Genomic DNA, 21,528 nt, shown 5'->3' with positions numbered 1-21,528 from the left:
AAACTGAACTCTTTCTTTTGTAAGTTGCTTTGGTTATGGTATTTTGTCACAGAAATAGAAAAGTAACTAGTAAACAGGTGAACTGAAAATAGATGCTCTATTAGCAAATACAAGGACTATTTAGATAAGCATTTATAAGAATAATACCATAAAAAAGAATTGCTTGGCAGACTGGAGGTACAGAACACTTTCAATGTGACTACAAAAAAATCCAACAATTCTGATATGAAAAATGGTAAATACTTTCAATGTTCATTATACTGCAGAAAGGGAAATATTGGCAACTCAATGAAGATGAGAAATGAAAACAAACAACCAATTCATAAAAAAATCTAAATAGCCAGTTACCCTAGGAGATAACACCTCACAAAACAACCAAAGAACTGCAAATAAAGGCAATAGTGAAATGTCTTTTTTTACATAAAAAACATTCAAAGATTAAAAAGATGATTCTCATGGTCATAAGGCTATAAAGAAATAAATAATCCAGAGGCACATTATGACTCTCAAGAACCTACACGTTTCTTCTACTGAGCTCCCTCTTCCACAAAACTGTAAATATATTTAATATAAATAATTATAAACTTAAATTTATTCTTATTTAAAATGATCTTTTTCTTGTTATTGCTAGAAATATTGATATAAACCAGTATGGATTTATTATGTTATCCATTATTATGTTCATAAGTTTTTCTTAATTTTAAGTAAAATTAAAGTATTTTTATTACTCTAAAATGATCATGGGTCCTAAGCATTAAGTCAACTATGTATAGTAGATTATCAGACTTGAGGGACAGCACCTCATAGCAATATAAAGTTTTCAGTTTTGAGAAAATTTAGTGATATCTACCAGAATTCCAAATGTGTAGCGCTTTAGACCCAACAGTTACAGTTGGAGTAATTTATTCCATAAACATGAAGGCAAAGGTGCATGTTAAAGAGGATTCAGTATATCATTCATTACAACTGGCAAAAGTTTCCAACAGCCCGTTATCCACCAGCAGGGAAGCAGTTAAATTAATTTTGATACACACACAAAAATATATGCATATACATGCACCAATGTGAAGTTCACTATGATACAGTTTTGAATTTAGAAAGCAAAATTTGAGAATAGTATTTAGGAAGATTGAATAACTATTTTACCGCCTCTCTGGAAAGACATAATACAAATAGGACTGATCATTATTCTGATACAACTGAGCTGGGAATGTACTTGACTTGAATGAGATTTTACAGTGGCCATTTATTCCAAATAATAATAACAATAATAATATATTTACATTTTGAAGACAAAAAGAAATATTTCCCTCTATGATAGTCTGGAGCTCCTCTGAGAAAGCAATCTTCATGTAAAGCTGAAGGTCACTGAAAGATGCTCAAATAACCAAGCTGGTGTCTATAGTGTCCTAAAAATCAAGAGAGACAGCAAGATTTTTCAAAGCCCTCAAAGACAAGAGCAACCCAAACCCCAAAGCACTGAGTTTTCCTCAAGGAACTCTGTTTGCTTGGTCCCTGAAACACAAATGAGGTTTTCACCGGGTCCTCACAAAGCTCTCCTGACTCCTGAGGCAGCAGCCATCCGAACAGGCAGGCGGTGGGAAGACTGAGAAGCAAGGCTCTGGGTGACAGTTAAGAGAGTGGCAGTTGGAGCTTGGGGTGGGTGGAACCTTCCCATCAGGAAGTCAAGCCCACTCTATCTATCCCCATGCTAGCCGATGCACTCTGTTGGGTCTCAACGAGACCTACACTCCGGTATTCAAGCCAACTCCATGTCATGGAGCAAGAGGCTCCATCCATGAGGAAGCTGTCCATCACTTTCCTCTCAGCAAGAGGAAGATGCTCACAAAACTCCAGGGGTCCTGCACCATTATTTCAGATGAGTAAGGCTCATTTCCAGCGAAGTATGAACTGGTCCTTCTGGTAGACCATGATGACTTTCTGTCCCTCCCCCATGATGAGAGGTTGTTACCTACAGGTCACAGATCAATGGGAAGCCCTAGATCAGGCTGTTTGGTGAGAGAAGACATGTGATCAGGTGAGCAGCTTCTCTAGGATTTGTAGGGGAGGAGGGGAAACTTGTCCTCTCTGGAGTTTTTTGTTTTGTTTTGTTTTGTTTTCTTTACTAACTCATTCACTAAACTTAGTGTCTGTTTACTGTGTACAGAGAGTGAGGAAGGGAAAGAAATACAGAAAAGATATATCCCTTTCCTGTGTATAGGGAGACAGTGTGCACGGTGTACTTGTAAGGGAGAAAGAGGGAAAAGTTGTAAGAAAGAACAGCCACTTACAATCATGGAGGTGGAGATGACATGTTGGCTGCTTCTTAGAAAGATGGTGTTAGGGGCTGGAAAGATGGCTCAGCTGTTTAAGGCGAGGCTCACAACCAAAAATATAAGAAAGATGGTGTTAGATATGAGGATTGGGAGGAAGTACAACGCGGGCAATGAGAACTGGGAAGCAAGAATGTTACACAGCGTTGTCTGGTGCTCAGGTCACAGCACAGGAAGTCCAGAAGGCCTGCCTACAGCAGGGGACATAGGCTGACCACCCCTCCCCAACCCTGGCCACAAAGAAATGTCAGTGAGAATACGTGCCTCTGTTGTCTTCTTTGGAACCTCACAGTCTCACAGATCCTGCCCATTACCTCTGTGCAGTCCCCATTCTCTCTGGTGTGTTGGTGTAAACAGTCAACCCCAGTTAATTATATCTTTTTCCCTCCAGAATGCAGTTAATATGATTTATTTGTTTACATGTCAGGATTATAACTAATGAATTAACTACAGTTTGATCAAAATCCTTTCTCTTCTCATCAACCTCATAGTCTACACAGGTATTTTCTTACATGTAGCCGTGGTTTGCATTCTTACATGTACTAGTCATTTAAGAACATCAACTGTGTGATTTATGGCCTCAGTTACTTTGCATTTGGCAGGTGAGTAAACCAACTAGAAATTTAATTGCAGAGTCCCACCCCTTTAACATAAAGGGCGAGGATGCACATGGCCTGTGGATCTGCTGCGGCCTATAATCATCAGGGAACAAAACGTGATCATCTTTTTAAAACCAGCCTGTGATGTGTTTTTTTTTCCTTTTATTTTATTTTACAATACCATTCAGTTCTACATATCAGCCACGGGTTCCCCTGTTCTCCTCCTCCCACCCCCCCTTCCCCCCAGCCCACCCCCTATTCCCCCCTCCTCCAGGGCAAAGCCTCCCCTGAGGACTGAGATCAACCTGGTAGACTCTGTCCTGTGATGTGTTTTATACATACATCTGCTCTATTTTTTCATCTTGAGAGTTTTAACTAGTGACCTATGCAACACATAAATCATGTAAAATGTAAAATCCTGCAAATGATACCACACACTGAAACTAATAGCCACCTAAGGAAGTTGGCTTAGTTTTTTTCCTGTTAGTGTGAAATTTTAAGGCCTTGAGAAGCATTTACTTCTGTTTTAACAGTTTATGTACACACAGCATCACCAAAATTTTCTTACACATCTCATATGTACTAATTGTCTGTATGGTCTAGTTGAACTTCTGCTTACTCCAGACTGAGTATCTCTCATTGTGTGCTATGGTTTAAATATTTCCCCAATTTATATGTTGAAACTTAATTGCCAGTATAATAGAACGTATTATGCAAGCAACTGAGAGATGGATGCATTCAATAATCCTATCCAGTTGTAATGCCTACAAACCTCAACAATGATCAGAATGCCAAAGTGTCACTAAATGTGCAATAGTGGCATTCACATTTTGGTGGAACCAACAGCTGTCTAATTGGACTTAAGACACTCAACAGAAGAGAAATCTCTCTTGGTACTAGAGACCTAGTCAGCCACCCAGGCCTAGTGAAGTCATGGATCTTAAATGAGGTCCTAGTACTGCCACTTGACCAGATCAGCATAATTTCTAACTACATTATAAAAGATCTTTATAGCCACAAGTAAGTGTAATCACCCCTCATCAAAGAAGCTTCTCTTTACAGGAACTAGAGACATTACAGAAAACCACAACTAAATACATTGCAGAGATCAACGATCGTGGAGGGATCAATCCCATTGGAAACATCTACAACACAAAAATCCTGCACCAAAGGCTCATGAAACAACATGGAAGAGGGGAAAGATTGTAAGAGCCAGAGGGCCAGGAAGTCTGATGTGAGACTGTGTCTCCTAGAAATGACTGCATAAGCAAGACCTAAACAATAGCAATATCAATAGCCATGTTAATGTGAAAAGGGGGAAATCTCATGGAGTCCAACCCCCTGACAAATATCTATAGTTACTAGTGACTACTGAGAGAGAGAGAGAGAGAGAGAGAGAGAGAGAGAGAGAGAGAGAGAGAAAATTAGACTTTTCAGGGATGAGCCCCCCAATTGTTTATCAAATACAAACTGGTCAGCCCTGAAATTGTACAGACAAAAACAACAGAAGCAGACTCAGCAGGCTGAATTTATATGTTTGTGCATATATGTATGCATAATTCATTGTTACATATGCAATTTATATGTAACAATCAAAGAAGAGGCCATCAATCTGGGATGGAGTCAGGAGGGTACTTGGGAGGGGTTGGAGGGAAGAAATGGAAGGGAGAAGTGATATAACTGTATTTTAATTAAAAATATATTTAAAGAAAAAAAAATAACATTTTTAAAAGGTGGACCGTTTAGACAAGAATAGTCAAGGAGGATGAAATCCTGGGGAATGGGACTCAGCAATCAGAGCTGTGAAAAATGTCTGTTCCTCATAAACAATGTCTCCAGTAATTTGTTACAGCAGCACAAATGGATTAAGACATGTGTTTGTCTGAGATACCTCCCCCAGACACCTCAAGGAGCCTTGGCCCCCTGTGGCTCACAGTCTTCCTGAAGTCCCCCTGAGGGAGGAGAAGACTAGTGAGAGCCTTCATAGGGTGTTGCTTCCTTCTCTCGGCTCTTGAGTTGATCCCCCACATCTTCTTTGCTTACTGATTTCTGTTGGTCCTTGCAGCCAATGCTGCTATACTCCGAGGCAGTGGTTCCCAGCCTTCCTAATGCCGAGACCCTTTAACACAGTTCCTCATGTTGTGGTGACCCCAACCATAAAATTATTTTTGTTGCTACTTCCTAACTGTCATTTTGCATTGCTATGAATTGTAATGTAAATATCTGTGTTTTCCAATGGTCTTAGGTGACCCCTGTGAAAAGTTCACTGGATCTCCAAAGGTCACAACCCACAGGTAGAGAACCACTGCTCTAAGGTATCTGCAGAGGAGTTGCTGCTGCGTGAGGAAGCTACTTGTTGAGTTAGCTCTGTGTGCCACGCAGTCACTGATGGTATTAAGCTGGGCAATAGCATCCTCACTGTTTGGGTGGGAGCTCCACCTCAACCCCTGGCACCCTGGCATCCCTATACCCAAAGAGTCTGGAATGTTCTGGTGGAAAATCCACCTCAACTTCCCCCAACCCGGCCCTTCAAAGCCCTCCAAACACAGCTCCTCCCCCAGAGAGGCTCAAGACCACTCCCACAGGGTATATAAGCTGCACCCCAGAAAACAGACACGTGGTTCTTCTGGTCTCTCATCCCCATCTCCTCTCTGTGGAGCCAGGAGTCACCCAGGAACGCTTTACCCATTAAACCAGGCCTTTTCCTAATTTGGTCTGATTTGTATTACTGCATCGGTGGAGAGGCCTATCAGCATGCAAAGAAACTTACCACTCACTATAAAGGAACAGCTCAGGAAGGAGGTACCACTGCCAACTCCTGAATGAGACGTTGTCCATGGTGAACCCTGCCTCCTGGTGGGAGAAGATTTGAGGGTGAAAAATATTTTTTTCATTTGATACTTTCACTTTTCTTTTATTGGTGTGTATGTGCACATGTGAAGATATGTATGCATGCTTGTATGTATGTGGTGCATGTTTGTGTTATGGGTACAAATGCACAAGCATGCATTGTGTGTGTGTGTGTGTGTGTGTGTGTGTTCATAAGTGTACACTCACATTTGGGGACCAGAGGTTAACTTCTGGTTTCATTCCTCAGGAGCTGCTCCCCTTATTGGTGAGACAGGGTCTCCCTGTGGGGTCTGGGGCTCACTGAAGTGGCCAGGCTGGCTGGTCAGTGAGCCCCAGGGATGTTCCCATGGCCACTGCACTGCACTGGGATTACAAGCATGCACCATACCGTCCAACTTCCCGTCCCCTGTGGGTGCAGCCAGCACTGTACTGACTGGACTATCTCCCCAACAACTCTTTCCATTGTTTCCAAAGGAAAACAATGCATGTGTGTGTTGACAAAGAAAAAATGTGAAACAATAGAAAAGGTATTTAAAAAAAAAAAGTCCACTTCCATGACCAGCTGTGTTGACACCAATTGTGAATGGTGAATAATTGTTACAGTCTAAATACCAAGAGCCGTATGCAAGACCATCAAAGGAGACCTACTATTGTTATTTTGCTTAAAGTCATGTTGTCAAACTGCCTTATAAATATTTATGTGTACACACATAGGTTTGTGATGTTCTCAACCTTGGTCAGAGAAGCTTCTGTTTGCAGAGGGCAGCAGTCAATGCAGAGACTCATGACTAGTTAACCTGCTGAAAATAAGTGACAATGTTTATATATACATATATATGTTTTATTATATATCTATATATCTATAACTATATAGCTATATCTATCTATATCTATATATCTATATCTATATATAAAATCCTCCAGACTAAGGCTTAGAGAACACAAAAAAGAGAAGGCAGAAAGAATATGAAGGCCAAAGGATGAGAAAGAGGGCTGTGAAATGTGATCTCCTGCCCATGACATGGTTGTTACAGTCATGAACTCACAGGAGCTATGGTTACCTGCACAAGATCAAGCCAGTCAACATTCCAGCACAGACAGGAGTGGGGTCCATGAGCCCACTCCTAGCTGAGGAACTATTGGCAGTTGACAGCTGCTGAGAAAGGAGGACATTTTTCTTTGGAGGTATACTCATTGGTAGGATGCTTATACACCCTTGCACATATGAACAGCACTAACTGAACTAAGAGGGAAGGAGGCGGGGGAGGGGGGAGAGAGGTTTTCCTAAAATTGTGCTGTGCTTAAATATGGCTAAAATAAACCGCCCAAGGTCAGACTCTAGAAATTTGAGCCAATGCTGACCAAAATCCAGTCATGTTAACTGGATTTCCTTCTTGCATTCACGGAACCTGCATGGGTTTTACATATTTGTTGTGGTTCTTTAGCTTGGGATTTCTGTAGGACTCCTAACAGTGGGAATGGGGGTGTCTCTGACTCTTTTGCCTGCTCTTGGGACCCTTTTCCTCCTACTGGGTTGCCTTGCCCAGCCTTGATATGAGGGTTTATGCCTAGTCTTATTGTAACTTGTTATGCTTTGTTCATTTGATATCTCTGGGAGGCCTGGTCTTTTCTGAAGGAGAATGGAGGAGCAGTGGATCTTGGGGAGAGGGGAGGTAAGACAGGAATTGGGAGCAGGGGAGGAAGAGGAGGCTATAGTCGGGATGTATTGTGTGAGAGAAGAATAAATAGAAAAACAAAAGAAATGACTGTCTATAAAGTCAGGTGTGAGTAGTGGGAAATAAACCACAGAATTAAAACTCCAACCTCCTGCTGAGCCCCTGGGCAATCTGTTGGCAGGCCACAGACCCTCTATGTCCTCTGCAGAGCATCACCCTTTTATCTACTATTAGAACCACTGTACCATTTACTCCAAGGACTTTCTAAAATTCCACACTGGAGTCATCTCTCAATGCTTAGCATAAACCTCGGGTTTCCAAATCGTGTTGGTATCTGCAGTCTTATCACTAGTTTCTGAGAAAACACACGAAAGCATGTCCCCTTTTAAAGTCAAAGCCGCAATGACACATTGTGTTAGATGAGGTGGCCCACACCTGTGATCTCAGTACTTAGGAGGCTGTGATGGAATCTCTGCAAGCGTGAGGCCAGTCTGGACAGCCCAGGATAGAGTGAGATCTTGTCCCCCACCCTATCCCCAACCCCCCCTCCCCCGAAAAACAGGCCGGGGAAATGACTCAGTCAGGAAAGTGCTTGCCATGAAAGCTTGAGGGCTTGAATCTGAACTCCCAGCGTCCACGTAAAAGGCCAGACATGGTGACTAGGACCTGGAGTAACTTGGACGGGAGGGTTCCTGGGGCTTGCTGGTTACGCCAGTCTAGGCTAAATGGTGAGCCCCAAGTTCTGGGAAAGACTGTCAAACAAGTAAAAAGGTGGAAAGTAACTGAGAAAGCCCCCCCCCCCCACCATGTCAACCTCTAGCCTCCACACGTGATCATATACGCACACGTATGTGGTCATACACATATGAACTGTATACATACACCACACACAAAACAACAAAACACCACCAAAAATGCAGTTGGTCAACTCAATAAAAACTTTATTTACCTGAAACCAGTACTGATGACTTCCCTCTTTCTTTGGGCTCCTTTCCCAGGGAACTTTAGACTTCCACAATCATAGCCATGTTCAGGCTTATTCTCTCAAAGTCTCTTTTCCAGCTGAAGGGCATATTATATCTGGTTTTGCTAACGACTCTCCCAGAGAATTGCTAGTTTTGCAATGATTCAAATCCAGATTTATGTGTCCAGTTCCTCAAACCAAAGCTCACAGAAAAAAAAATTATTACAGCAATTACTCCTAATTAAAGCTGTATTCAATGCTATCTCCAGTAATGGTCTTGGAAACATTTATGCTAGTGTACATTATTTTAAATGTTAGGAAGGTGTGATATGTTGCTTGTTCATTATGCAAATAAGTACGTAAAGCCTATGCTAAGCCATAGAAGATACAAATGTCCCAGCTCTGGACCCGACTGTGTCATACAAAGCTGTAATAATTTTTAGTTATACTATTGTAACTTATGAGAAAAATTGATAGTACTTCTGACATTGCTAATTTCTAATCCAAATGACCTACCAACTCACAGACCCCTCACATACAATATTCAGTGAACAGCAGTACTACATTGGCCCAAGAAAAATAAGTCACTCACAAGTTAATCTCACGAATCCAAGTCGGTATTTCTGCCCCTTCCTGTTTGAATGTTCTTAATACGGGAATTTCTTAGACCCTCAATTCTTTTGGGGGTTCGAGAGCACTGTATTCAAAAGTTAAGTACGTGAAGTGATCATGTTAAGTTTCACAGATCGAGTAGGTGCTAATACTGACCGGCTCTAGTCTTAGCCTTTTCTCCAGCCCTAACACACCTAGCTTTTTTCCGTGGGTACTGGGGATCAAACTCAGGCCCACAAGCTTGCTCCAGAAATCTGCCTATCCAGTCACTTCCCTAGCCTCCAAAGTAAAAAAAAAAAAAAAAAAAAAAAAAAAAAATTCTAAGAGTGTAAAAGGCTCCTGATTAAGACAGCTTAATTTAGCGAAGAAAAGCACAGGATACACGGGTAAATGTGAATCTCGGATCACAATTAGTATATGGGTTACTCTCACTAAAAAGTTAGTTGTTGTTCATTTGAAATTCACCTTTAACGGGGAATCTTACATTTCCCCCACCAGATGTAGCACTTACAAGAGTGAGTGACAGGCAGCGCCACTTCTGGCGGGTGGGCTCCACCGGCTTCCCAGACCCCGCTCCGCCCCGGAGCCCCGCCCCGCCCCGCGAGCCCCGCCCATCCCCGGAGCCCCGCTCTCCGCCCCGGGAGCCCCGCCCCGGGAGCCCCGCCCCGGGAGCTCCGCCAGCCCCTCCTCGCCCCGGGAGCCCCGCCCCGCCCCGCCAGCCCTGCCAGCCCCGCCCCGGAGCCCCGCCCCCGCCGGAGCCCCGCCCCGCCCCGGAGCCCCGTCCCCGCCGGAGCCCCGCCCCGGGAGCCCCGCCCCGCCCCGGAGCCCCGCCCCGCCCCGGAGCCCCGCCCCGCCCCGGAGCCCCGCCCATCCCCGCGAGCCCCGCCCATCCCCGGAGCCCCGGCCCCTGCCCCGGGAGCCCCGCCCCGCCCCGGAGCCCCGCCCCCGCCGGAAGCCCCGCCCCCCGCCGGAAGCCCCGGTGGGCGGAGGTCGGGCTTCGGTCTCCCCGCGGCCCCGGCCACCCCGGGGTCCACCCTCGAGCCCGAGCTGGCTTTCCCGGGAGGTCAGGCGGAGTTTCGGGCCTGCGTCCCCCGCGGGCGGCCCAGCACCAGGGCTGGGTCCCGGGCTGCCCAAGGCCGCTTCCCGCTCCCCGGGGGCAGTGGCGGCCGCTGGGCAGCGGCGCGGGCGGCCCAGCACCTCAGACCTTGCCTGTCCCGCTCTTCCAGTCGCCGGGGTGGCGGGCCGACCCGCGGGCGGCCGGCGCCGACGACCGCCATTCCCGTGTCGCTCCGCCCGCGGGGGCCGCCCGAGCCGGCCACCATGCCGCTGGGCCTGAAGCCCACCTGCAGCGTGTGCAAGACCACGTCGTCCTCCATGTGGAAGAAGAGCCCACAGGGCGACATCCTCTGTCACCACTGCACGGGCCGGGGCGGCGGGGCCGGCGGCGGAGGGGCCGGGGCGGCGGGCGGGGCCGGGGTCGCCGGCGCCTTCGGCACGGCCGCCTTCGCCAGCACCTCGGCCGGCCCTCCGCAGAGCAACGGGGGCGGGGGTGGCAAGCAGGTGAGCTCGCGGCCCCTGGCGCCCGCTGGGCAGAGCCTGGTGCGGTAGACCGGACGGTGCATGACCAGCTGCAGAAGTGGTCCCCACACAGTGCCCGCAGAGCAGCGCCATAGGCCACAGGGTCGTGGGCCAAGGGCCTCTTGCCTGTTAAATCCTTGTCATTATGTTGTTAATAAATTATCAGGCCGTTTAAAATGACAGCACTGGAATTCGGTTATGTGTGGGAAACTTTTGGGATGGGGTGCAGTGGGGTGGGGTGCAGTAAATTAGGAATTTTTCCTGTGGGATGGCCTCGAACGAATAGTTCCCGCCTTGGCCTCCACCCACCCCTGTCCTCTTCCCCCTTGTAAGCAGCGCCACCTCTTGGGAGGCCCTGCCCAGGTTGACCCATCTTAGCCCTCAGTTTTTTACAAGTATTTTTTAACAAAGCGCATCCTCTGGTCTTTGTGAGATTATTAGATTGGCTTTTCTACAGTTTTAATTTCCTTTTCTCTAAATTATGTAACAGAGTAAGCAAGAAATTCACAGAAGGTCTGCTCGGCTCAGAAATACCAAATACAAATCTGCTCCAGCTGCTGAAAAGAAAGTTTCCACTAAAGGAAAAGGGAGAAGGCACATTTTTAAATTAAAAAACGTAAGGTGATTGTGACTGTGTGTTTACTGTAGGACATTTTGTGTGTGTGGGTGTGTGGGTGTGTGGTGTGCCTTGCCGCTGCTTTCTCTATTCATCATTGAATGCATACCTCTTGAAGGTGTGCCTGTTCTGGAGGGAAGGTGAGGTTCCCCAAAAGATGAACTCTGTTTAAGAAGCTTGCTATTTATAACGTTAGAAAAGCACTTTCTCTGTTTTTTCCAGCTTGTACTTTTTCATCTCAAATACAATATAAGAGTCTAAGAAAAATTGTATAATTTATCTCAATTTCTCACATTCTCTGCAAAGAAAGAAAGAAAGATTATGGTTCTTTTTAAAAATTGATTAAATTAGTTCACTAATGGTTTCATTTATGGCTCTTGGTGCATAGTTAACTAAGAAAACTTTTCTGCCTTTTAAAGAGCTAAGCAAATACAGGATTCATCAATACCATATCTGTTATGGTAGTCCCAGAAAAATGTATCTATTGGTTCATGATGAACTTGGTGAATATGAATCCAAATTTTTTTCTAAATCTGATGTATGTGAAGATTGTTTAAAGTCTCATGCTAGATACATTTATTGTGATGTTTTATTTTTGTACATATGAGACAGTGAACGATGCAGGTTTTTTTTTTTTTAATCTTGGTTTGGTATTACTTTTGGAACAAAAATGCTTCACTTACTAGTAAACACACTACTAAGGTAGACATACTTCTTTATGAAACAGAGGGGCCCAGATTGTAGACTCTCGTTTAAATATTTATTTTCAGTCTATGTGTATGAGTGTTTTGCCTGCATGTGTATACCAAGTCCCCTCAGGCTAGCAGAGGGCATCAGACCCCTTGGTTCTGGAAGTACCGACAGTTGTGATGTGAGCGGCCATGGGGGTGCTGGGGACTGAACTCAGGTCCTCTGCAAGAGCAGCCAGTGCTCTTAACCACTGAGACAGCTCTCCAGGCCTGATTTGTTTCTTTTCTTTTCTAACTTATTTTTTATTGTTTGCATATATACATGCCATGACACATATGTGGAGATCAGAGAGCAAGTTTCAGGAGCTGGTTCCCTCCTTCCCCCGTGGGTTCCAGTACCCATATCAGGTGGTCAGGCTTGCATGGCAAATGCTTTTATACATTGATCCATCTCCCCACCAGTGACTCTTCTCTTAGTCTGAGTAATGGTTTTTATAGGAGAAGATTTTTATAATTTAGCTTTCTTAAACTAAGGTTTTTTGAGTAGTCAAAACATTAACATATTTGTATAACAGGTATATTTTCTTTGTAAGTATTCAGCTTGTTTCTCAAGTTATTTCATTATTAGTTTCTCTGCATCTTCATTTTTCAAGAATGGCACAAAATCATGGGAGAGGTCATTATTTCATTTTATCCAGGTGGTGGTGGTGGTGATGATGATGGTGATGCACGCCTTTAATCCTAGCACTCGGGAGGTAGAGCCAGGCAGATCTCTGTGAGTTTGAAGCCAGCCTGGCCTACAGAGTGAGATCCAGGACAGGCACCAAAACTACACAGAGAAACCCTGTCTCGAAGAAAACCAAAAAAAATAAATAAATAAAAAATTTCATTTTATATTCATCTGTATGTTTTTTATAATTTCAAACCTGTTGTGCTCAGACTTTTAGAGCCAGTGTATTTCTTTATTTGGAATGTTAATGTCTGCTAGAGCTCTGAAAAAGCTCTGTGTTAACTCTTAGCAGCATAGTCAGAAACTTGACCTCTTCTTTTTCAGCACCTTTTAAATTGTTGGTAGCAAGTATAGTTGAAAATATTCAACTGCTTCACATCAACATTCAAGAAGTCTTTTTTATCCTGTGCATGTGAGTGTGTGTGTGTGTGTGTGTGTGTGTGTGTGTGTGTGTGTGTGTGAGTGTGTGTGTGTGTGTGTGTGTGTGTGTGTGTACACTCTTGCTGTATAACCAGACTGGTTTGAAATTTGCCATCCTCTTGCCTCAGGTTTCCAAGTGCTGGGATTACGTGTATGCACCATCACACCTGTCAGAAATTTTTCCTGCATTTTTTGTCACCAAATAACAATGTTTTGTTTTTCTCAAATAACCCAGTTCTCGTATGGTTGGGGAAATACCCATGCATACTATACATACACAAATATTTTTCCTTTTGTTTTCTTACAGCCTATCAAAGCTCCTGAATCTGTTTCTACCATAATTACTGCAGAGTCAATCTTCTACAAGGTAAGCTGCTGTGGAGTTACTGAAAGAGCAGTTGGCCTGTTGTACAACGTGCTACTAAAATAGTGGCTCCGTTGGCACGTCACTGCTGCTCTGTGTGTGCAGAAGATGGGGTGCCCTCTTAGTTCCCTCCAGGTGGCTGCTGTAAAACATCAACCAGAGCTCAGGTGGGAAGGGAAGTTGCCTTTGAGACTATGATATGAAGGTGCTAAGGAATTGTTCCTAAAACACTAGTGTATAGTGTGGCACTGTGTAAGAGTGAGTCATCCTGTCCAAAGCAAAGGCATCAGTGTGTGAGGAGGATATGAATGAATGGATGGCGTTGACCGCACTATCTAGTGGGTAGAGCAGGTCAGTGATTCTGAACTGCCTGAAAGGTAGAGGCACCAGGTCCTCTATGTCTGTGTAGGGCTGTTAGCTTGGTGTTTGGTTGTTGTCTCTTGGAGGTCTGCTCTTTTCTGAAGGTAAACGGAGGAGGAGTGGATCTGGGGGAGAGAGGAGGCGTGGGGGAGCTGGGAGGAGTGGAGGGAGGGGAAACTCTGGTTGGGATGTATTGGATGGATCTATTTTCAATAAAAAGAAGTTTTTAAAGGTTGGGTTGAAGAGATGGCTGAACAGTTAAGAGCACTGGGCTGCTCTTCCAGAGGACCAGGTTCAGTTCCCAGCACCTACATGGCAGCTCACAACCGTTAGTAGTTCCTGTTCCAGGGGATCCAAAGCTGCCTTCTGGCCTCCCTGGGCACCAGGCACACATATGGTATACAAACTTACATGCAGTCAGGATGCCCATACACAAAAAACAAAAATCTGAACAAGGATATTCTTAGTTTACTGTCTAAGACTTTGTTGATTAAAATGAGGTCTTCTCTTGGGCCAAAGATGATACTCATGACTTCAGTGAGGGGTGTTAGGACATAGAAAATGCCTTGAAGGCTGTCAGGCCTGGCATAGGCAGCAGTCATTACATTACTTTGGTGTTTGGGGATCTGAACTGTCATGCAGGAGGCAGTGGTGAGTCTGTGCTTTATACCTGACCCAACTGGACCAAATACCTCATGATACTCAAATAGTTAGACCTTTGAGTGTATTTATTTTGTTAGTGCACAGGTGTTTTAGTCCAAAAAAAAGTATGTCATAGGCCAGAATTTCGCCTCTATTTCTAGAATTAATAATAGATTAATTGCTAATCATAAGATAAAGTTGGGTGTGTGTTGAGTATGTGTGCACATGTGCTTGAATACTTGCACACACAAGCATGCATCTTATGGATCAGGCAGTGAGCTGAGCATTTCAAGTGTTTTGTTTCATTCAGTCTCCTCTAGGGTGAGTACTGTTTTCCTCATTTTATGGATACGGACATTGACTCATGGAGATTAATTAGCTTATCCAAGATAGTGTAGCTGGTAAGTCATGGGCAAGGCAGTCTGGTGCTAGAACCTAAGACCAGAAATGAGATCTTGGCTACATTGCCTTGGCAATAAAGATTGTAAGTAGTAATTACTTCCTGAGATTATGCACGTTAAACATTTAACAAGATCAGTGAATGGTACAAATGGTCATCATCACAGCTTCAGATTTGTGTACATTGGGTCATACAGTGTATAGGTTATGTCTAGAAGATAAAAATTGAGTGTACTAATGATTTCTGTGTGTGCTAATGGAAAACTGTGTGGGACTTGTTATTGTAAGGATCAGTCTTTTCTTATTGCTATCTACTGCTATGTTTATTAAATAGTAAGACCAAAATACAGCAAAATATTTAAGTAGTGTTGCAGATAGCCAGCATTCTGGACAATTCTCATGGCAGAGCCAGCATCATGGTGGTAAGTTCAAGACATCAGTGTGAGCTTCTAAGCTGAGCTGGACCCTGTCCAACGTATGAGAGGGAGGGACCAAAGAGGTGGCCAGTGGTTAAGAGCACATACTGCTCCCTCAGAGGACCCGAGTTCAGTTCCCAGCACCTGTGTCCAGCCAACCACAGCAACTATATTCCAACTCCAGGCACCTCCATTCACATGCACATGTACACACACACACACACACACACACACACACACACACACACCCCACACATAACTTAGAAATAATAAACTCATGAGAGAGAGATGAATGGGGGTCGTCGCTAGGACTGGCAGGCAAGAATGTGGGCATGTGGGAAGCAAACAGTAAGTGACCTTTCTGAGTACTGCAGTGTCAGGGCTGCATGAAGTTAGCGTGGCCATTCCCAGTCCAGTGGTTCTCACATGTTCACCTCCTTTCTCTCTGCCAGCAAATGGAGAGTGCTTAGATAAAGTGTCTTAGTGATGCTTGCCAGGTATTGTGTGGTAGTCTCCCCTTATCTGCAGTTCCAGCTGTTCTGTTTTATTGCTAGTTATTATTAGTTCTAGTTAGTACTAGTTACTGCTGTTAATCTCTTACCCAAATTATAAATTAGACTGTATCATGAGTATGGACATATAGGAGGAAAGTCTGGAATGCCTAAAGTAGCAGTATCCAAGGCTTCAAGTATCTCCTCGGGTATCAGCATGTGTCCCCCGCACACAAGGGGGGACTGCTACACACACTATGGGCTAGGCGGTGCTTGCCACTGAAACTTCACCAAGACCTTATCTTTGCATTGCATCTTTATTTTCACACTGTGACATATTTGTGATTCATACTCATCACAGATCTGAGTGCCTGTGACAAAACAAATACAACCTTTTATAATTGGGGCAAAATTATATGTGTGAACATAACAGATAACAAACATAAACTTTATCTGATAGGTAGCTTAGAACCTTGGAATAGTAGGGGCAGGACCAGCTGATGATAGCTGTGGACCAGTAAGTAGTAGACTGTAGCCTGCAATAACAGTACACATTCATTGGGACCCAGAGGTGAGTCACCCCAGACACATGATCAAGCATCCACTAGGAGAAACCCCTGGTCTGTCAGATGCCTGTGTTGCAATTGAATTACTGGAAGTATTCATGCAGAATCTTTTTATGGTTAAACTTCATGTATCTTAGCAGCTTTGGCTGCTACATAAGCCTTGTTTCGAGGGAAACACACATTGTTCCTACAGTTGAGGAATGTATGACCTGTTGAGGACTATGCCCACTTAAGTTATTCTGCATATCATAAAGATCAACCATTACGGATAATCAAAGGTGACATTTTTCCAGCTCAAGATCCAGGGAAGAGTACTTGGGATGGATAGTGGAGGCATAGGGAAAATTCAATACTGGAGTTATACAGATTAGTTAGATAGAAAGTAGAACAGGAAGTGAATGTATCATAATTATATTGTGGGGAGATATAAAACAGAAAGGGCATGGAGGAGACAGTTGTCAGGGAGGGCAATGTGAAGAGTCTAGTCTCACCAAGCAAATGCTGGTTTCTAAGGTCGTGCAGGAAAGCTGCTAAGCTACTTAGTGTGGGTGTATAGTTAGCAGTTTCTGCCTTGTGTGGACTTGAGCAATAAGTCATTTAACTTTCTACAGCTTAATAACTGGGTTAAAAAAATTATGAATAGTATAAAGGATTTTTAGGCCAGTAAAACTATTCAATGATATGATCATAGTAGATGCATGTTATGTATGTCCCAGACCCAGAGATTAAATAGCACCTAGATTAAGGTTAATGTATGATGTTTGAGTCATGATGCGATGTGTAGGTCCATCAGTTGCCATAAGTGTCTCACTCTGATAATGGGGACACAGATAATGTAGGATGCTGTTTATGTGCCCGGTAAGGACACTAAGGGAAATTCCCTAGCTCTGCCTTCCATGAGTTTGTTGTGAATTCAAAATCATTTTTAAAAGTGAAGTCTTTCTTTTAAAAGCAGAGACAGTACTTTCATGATACAAAAATCAAAGAATTTATATAAAGAAATATTTCCCTGGTTGCAAATTGTCATGTGTATCTATGTATTATTTTTCATTCAGAAGTGAAACAAATGTCAACATAATGTAAAACATTGGTACTCAGACCTTTTTTTTTTCTATTTTGAAATTTGCTTGCTGATGCATGAAGTTTTGTTCGTGGCTGTGATCTGTTACTGTTTTAAATACAAGATTATCTTCTGTTTCCCCCAGGGAGTGTATTACCAAATTGGTGATGTTGTTTCCGTGATTGATGAGCAAGATGGAAAGCCGTACTATGCTCAGATCAGGGGTTTTATTCAGGACCAGTACTGTGAGAAGAGCGCAGCACTGACCTGGCTCATTCCTACCCTTGCCAGCCCCAGAGACCAGTTTGATCCTGCGTCCTATATCATAGGTAAGCTTGACTAAACGGCACGGCTCTTAAATGTAGTTAATTCTTCTGTGCTTTATAGAGGAATGTTAGTCTGTGAGCTGTCATAGCAAAATGCCGCAGGCTGTTCTGAAGGGTGGAAGTCAGAGCAAGGCGCTGCAAAAATGGCTTTGAGGTAAGGCCTTGATTCCTGGCTTGCAGGTGGCTGCCTTTTTGATGTGCGACACCCCCCCCCAATGGTCATTTTTCTGTGTATGCACATTGAAAGCTCTTTATTACCTCATGTAAGGACACCAGCCTCCACACCCAGTACCAGAAAAGAATATTTTACTTTTCAATATAATCCTGGTTTTATAAAACATCTTGCCACACTTGTTTATTTTCATTGTAAAACAGAATTCTATGACCTCTATCGTGAAGGTGTAATTCTGTCCCTAGACTTTGCCAGGCTATGGCTCCTTCATAGCCAAGCTTAGTTTTTCGCTGCCTGTCACCCTCTCTAGGTTTTGTTTTTGTTTTAATTAATGAATTAATTTGCATGCTCCCTCCTCCTTCCTATCGTCCCCACCCTCCCCAAATCTACCCTTCCATTTATGCTCAGAGAAGGGCAGGCCTCCCATGGATATCAACAAAGCATGGGATATCAAGTTGTGGTAGGACTAAGCACCTCCCCATGCATTAAGGCTGGGCAAGGCAATCCAGTAGGAGGAGTAGGGTCCCAAAAGCCAGAGACAGCCCCTGCTCCCACTGTTAGGAGTCCTGCAAGAAGACCAAGCTACATAACTGTCACATATATGTAGAGGGCTCCTGGTTGAAGGGCATCTGTCTTATCAGATAGAGATCCACTTTTTTAAAATTATTAATTAATTTTTTCCAGCCCAGTCACAGTTTCCCCTCCCTCCTCTCTTCCCAGTCCCTCCCTCAACGCCCCCCTTTCCACATCCACTCCTCTTCCTTTCTCTTTAGAAAAGGACAGGCCTCCCATGCATATCACCTAGCCGTGGCATATCAAGCTGCAGTAAGATGAGGCACCTCCTCTCCTATTAAGGCTGGATGAGGCAACCCAGTAGGAGGAAAGAGTCCCAAAAGCAGATAACAGAGTCAGAGACAGCCCCTGCTCCCATTGTAAGGAGTCCCACAAGAAGAGCGAGCTACACAACTGGAGCATATGTGTAGAGAGCCTACGTCAGTCCCATGCAGGCTCCCTGGTTGTTGGTTCCGCTCTGTAAGCTCCCATGAGCCCAGGTTAGTTGATTCTGTGTGTTTTCTTGTGGTCTCCTTGACCTCTCTGGCTCCCATAATCCTTCACTTTTTTAAAATTAAAATACAATTATATTATTTTCTCCTTTCCTCCCTCTAGTTCTCCCATGTACCCCACCCCAATCTTTCTCAAATTCATGGCTCTACTTCTTTTATTGTTATTTAATTGCTGTATATATTAATGTATATTCCTAACTGCATAAATACAACCTGCTCAGTCCATTTGATGTTGCTTTATTCCTGTGATTTCAGGGCTGACCACTTGGTAGTACATAACCAATGGGTGTGTCTTAGTTACTGTTCTGTTGCTGTGAGGAAACACCATGACCAATTCTCTGACTCTCAGTATTCCTTAGTTGCCTGTAGTTCTTTGTCAAGAGTTGAGGGGGCCCACTCTTGGATTTATTTGACCCTGGTTACTTGTCTAATGGTCCCATCTCCAGCACATAACATAGAAAGGTAGACCTTCAGCATATGGATTTAGAGGCTTGAGAACAACACCGTTTAATCAGAATAAAAAAGGCATAAATGTCAGTAAGTACAAAAAAGTAGGGAACATTATAGGCATTTTATGTGGTTAGTATTTGATTGTCATCTGTTACTATGGGCTAGAACAATGTGTACCTAAAATTTGGTGTGGATAAGATTTGTTTGTGTGACCCAGGCCTAAATTGTATAAAAAGAATTATACAATTATACAATATAGGTTATATAGGTTACCTATAAAATTATTCAAAAACAATTTCTAAAAGAACTTTCCTAATTATTTCTAAAAACAATAAATTCTCAGGATATGCCCCTCTACACAGCATTCATGACATCCTATTCTTAAAAAAAAAAATTTTTAAAAATCATTGTTGATGGTTGAAATGGCACACTAGACTCTGTTATCATTTCAAGGTGTTCAAAAGATAGAGTACAAATAATTCGTGACGGACTCAAAAAACAATGACTAATCTGCGTGTTCATAGTTATTCTGTACTTTTCATTCTTTCTGTAACGGGCACACATTCATTTGCACCCCAAAAGGAAAGACATTTCTTTTAGTGAGAACTCCAAGGACAACTAATATCCCCCTTGTTATTCTCACTCACGTCAGGCTTGTTGTATGACCAAACGTATCTTGTGCCTGTAAGTACGGAACCCGCAGAGGCCACTATGTTCTGAATCCTTCTGGACTCCTCTCAAGTTTGAGGTTCTGCCCTGCCCTACATAATGCCACATGGTGGGAAGGTCAGAGCACTGGTTCTGGAACAGACTATAGGCTTTCCTAGCCAGCTGACAGAGGAACCTGGCCAGTCTTTAATCTGTCTTGTTGTACTTATATGTAAAGTAGGAAAAAATAGTGCTCCATGAGGAGTCAAAGTTTAGAGAGATATGAAGTACTGAGAACAGTAAAGGCACTTCATAAACTGTAAATATGCAGTATTAGGATCCTTTCTTAGCTGAGTCACTTTGTTGTGGGAGGATGCTATATGCCTTAATGAGTTGAGGTAGAATAAATAGTAGAATGTGACTTCAGAGGAAGATGTTTCAAGAGCTAATGTCAGGTCGGACATTCTGAGTGCTTCCTTTTGGTGTCTAAGAAAGCTAACATTTCATAAAAATAATTTGAAACTGTTTACCTTTTCCATTGGCTGCCTCTTAGGGCCAGAGGAAGATCTTCCAAGGAAGATGGAATACCTGGAATTTGTTTGCCACGCACCTTCTGAGTATTTCAAGTCAAGGTCGTCACCATTTCCTACAGTTCCCACCAGACCAGAGAAAGGCTACATATGGACTCATGTTGGACCTACTCCTGCAATAACTATTAAAGAAACAGTTGCCAACCACTTATAGTTACAAAGCCAAACCTGAGGCATGTTTAATTAGCATGTTTGAAGCTTTGGTTTTAATCCCTAGAACATACACACACACCCCAAAATAAAACCAGATTTCCATTTTTCTTTTATTTTACTATAATGAGATATGCCACACAGTTTTCTCTTAAAATTTTTTTTCTTTAAGTTTTTGAGACAGGATCTCACTGTGTAGCCCAGGCTGGCCTGATCTCAAGATGAGATGCCCTGCTTCTTCCTTGAGTGCTGGGATTACAGATGTGTTACACCATAGCTAGTTAATACTTCTTTCATGAAGCTCCCACGTGGATACATGACTTGAGAAAGTTTTTTTTTTTTTTTTTTTTTTTTTTTTTTTTTTAGTTTTTCGAGACAGGGTTTCTCTGTGTAGCTTTGCGCCTTTCCGCTTTGGAGACCAGGCTGGCCTCGAACTCACAGAGATCTGCCTGCCTCTGCCTCCCGAGTGCTGGGATTAAAGGCGTGCGCCACCACTGCCCAGCTTGACTTGAGAAAGTTTTTATCCCACCACCCCTAGCTTGTTTAGTGCTCTTTGCTTAAAAAAAATCACAGGGTGAGAAAAGAATAAATTTGAAGTTTAATATTAAATTCCATGTATATTTTCCCAGGCAAAAGTGGCAGATTCCAGGGAAACCATTAGAAACATGTAGTGTTTATTTTTCTTCATAATTTATTTCTAGCAACTCAAAACGAGTTGTATTTTTATATAAGTACAACACATTGAGTTTTAGGTTTTTGATTT

At 43.3% G+C, this 21,528-nt stretch overlaps 2 protein-coding genes and 1 long non-coding RNA gene across 6 annotated transcripts in view; 2 read left to right on the top strand and 1 right to left on the bottom strand.

The window, feature by feature from the left end:
* The window catches only part of LOC102921683 (protein lifeguard 2), a 43,351-nt gene extending 34,061 nt beyond the window's left edge, over positions 1 to 9,290 (bottom strand). Inside the window, exons 1-2 of one of the 4 annotated variants that reach the window (XM_076566241.1) lie at positions 8,408 to 9,290; positions 1,284 to 1,409 (exon numbers count right to left, since the gene is read on the bottom strand). In XM_076566241.1, the coding sequence (XP_076422356.1) occupies positions 1,284 to 1,285 (2 nt within the window). In that variant the 5' untranslated portion in view covers positions 1,286 to 1,409; positions 8,408 to 9,290. Of the gene's footprint in view, positions 1 to 1,283; positions 1,410 to 1,539; positions 1,693 to 2,291; positions 4,029 to 8,407 lie in introns of those variants that run through there. The other 3 variants (XM_076566240.1, XM_042272763.2, XM_076566239.1) reach the window with 3 other exon arrangements.
* On the top strand, positions 1,141 to 6,611 carry LOC121827850 (uncharacterized). The gene is made up of 2 exons (XR_013049705.1): positions 1,141 to 2,038; positions 3,995 to 6,611. It is a non-coding gene; the product is annotated as an uncharacterized LOC121827850 (long non-coding RNA).
* Positions 9,291 to 9,993: 703 nt separating the features above from the next.
* Gatad1 (GATA zinc finger domain containing 1) lies at positions 9,994 to 20,892 on the top strand. Its single transcript, XM_006991226.4, has 5 exons — positions 9,994 to 10,594; positions 11,103 to 11,228; positions 13,375 to 13,434; positions 17,511 to 17,694; positions 20,579 to 20,892. The coding sequence occupies exons 1-5, from the start codon at positions 10,355 to 10,357 to the stop codon at positions 20,767 to 20,769; spliced, it is 801 nt and encodes a 266-aa protein (XP_006991288.2). The 5' UTR covers positions 9,994 to 10,354; the 3' UTR covers positions 20,770 to 20,892.
* Positions 20,893 to 21,528: the final 636 nt, after the last annotated feature.

Source organism: Peromyscus maniculatus, chromosome 3, assembly GCF_049852395.1.
Source record: "Peromyscus maniculatus bairdii isolate BWxNUB_F1_BW_parent chromosome 3, HU_Pman_BW_mat_3.1, whole genome shotgun sequence".
Lineage (NCBI taxonomy): Eukaryota > Metazoa > Chordata > Mammalia > Rodentia > Cricetidae > Peromyscus > Peromyscus maniculatus.
This window is presented reverse-complemented; position numbering and strand designations above follow the sequence as displayed.

Bases quoted from the DNA above. Each gene is read 5' to 3' on its own strand.
- Gatad1 (XM_006991226.4), top strand. From the start codon at position 10,355: ATGCCGCTGGGCCTGAAGCCCACCTGCAGCGTGTGCAAGACCACGTCG. The intron at 10,595-11,102 runs GTGAGCTCGCGG...ATTATGTAACAG, and splicing joins GGGGCGGGGGTGGCAAGCAG to AGTAAGCAAGAAATTCACAG. The intron at 11,229-13,374 runs GTAAGGTGATTG...GTTTTCTTACAG, and splicing joins ACATTTTTAAATTAAAAAAC to CCTATCAAAGCTCCTGAATC.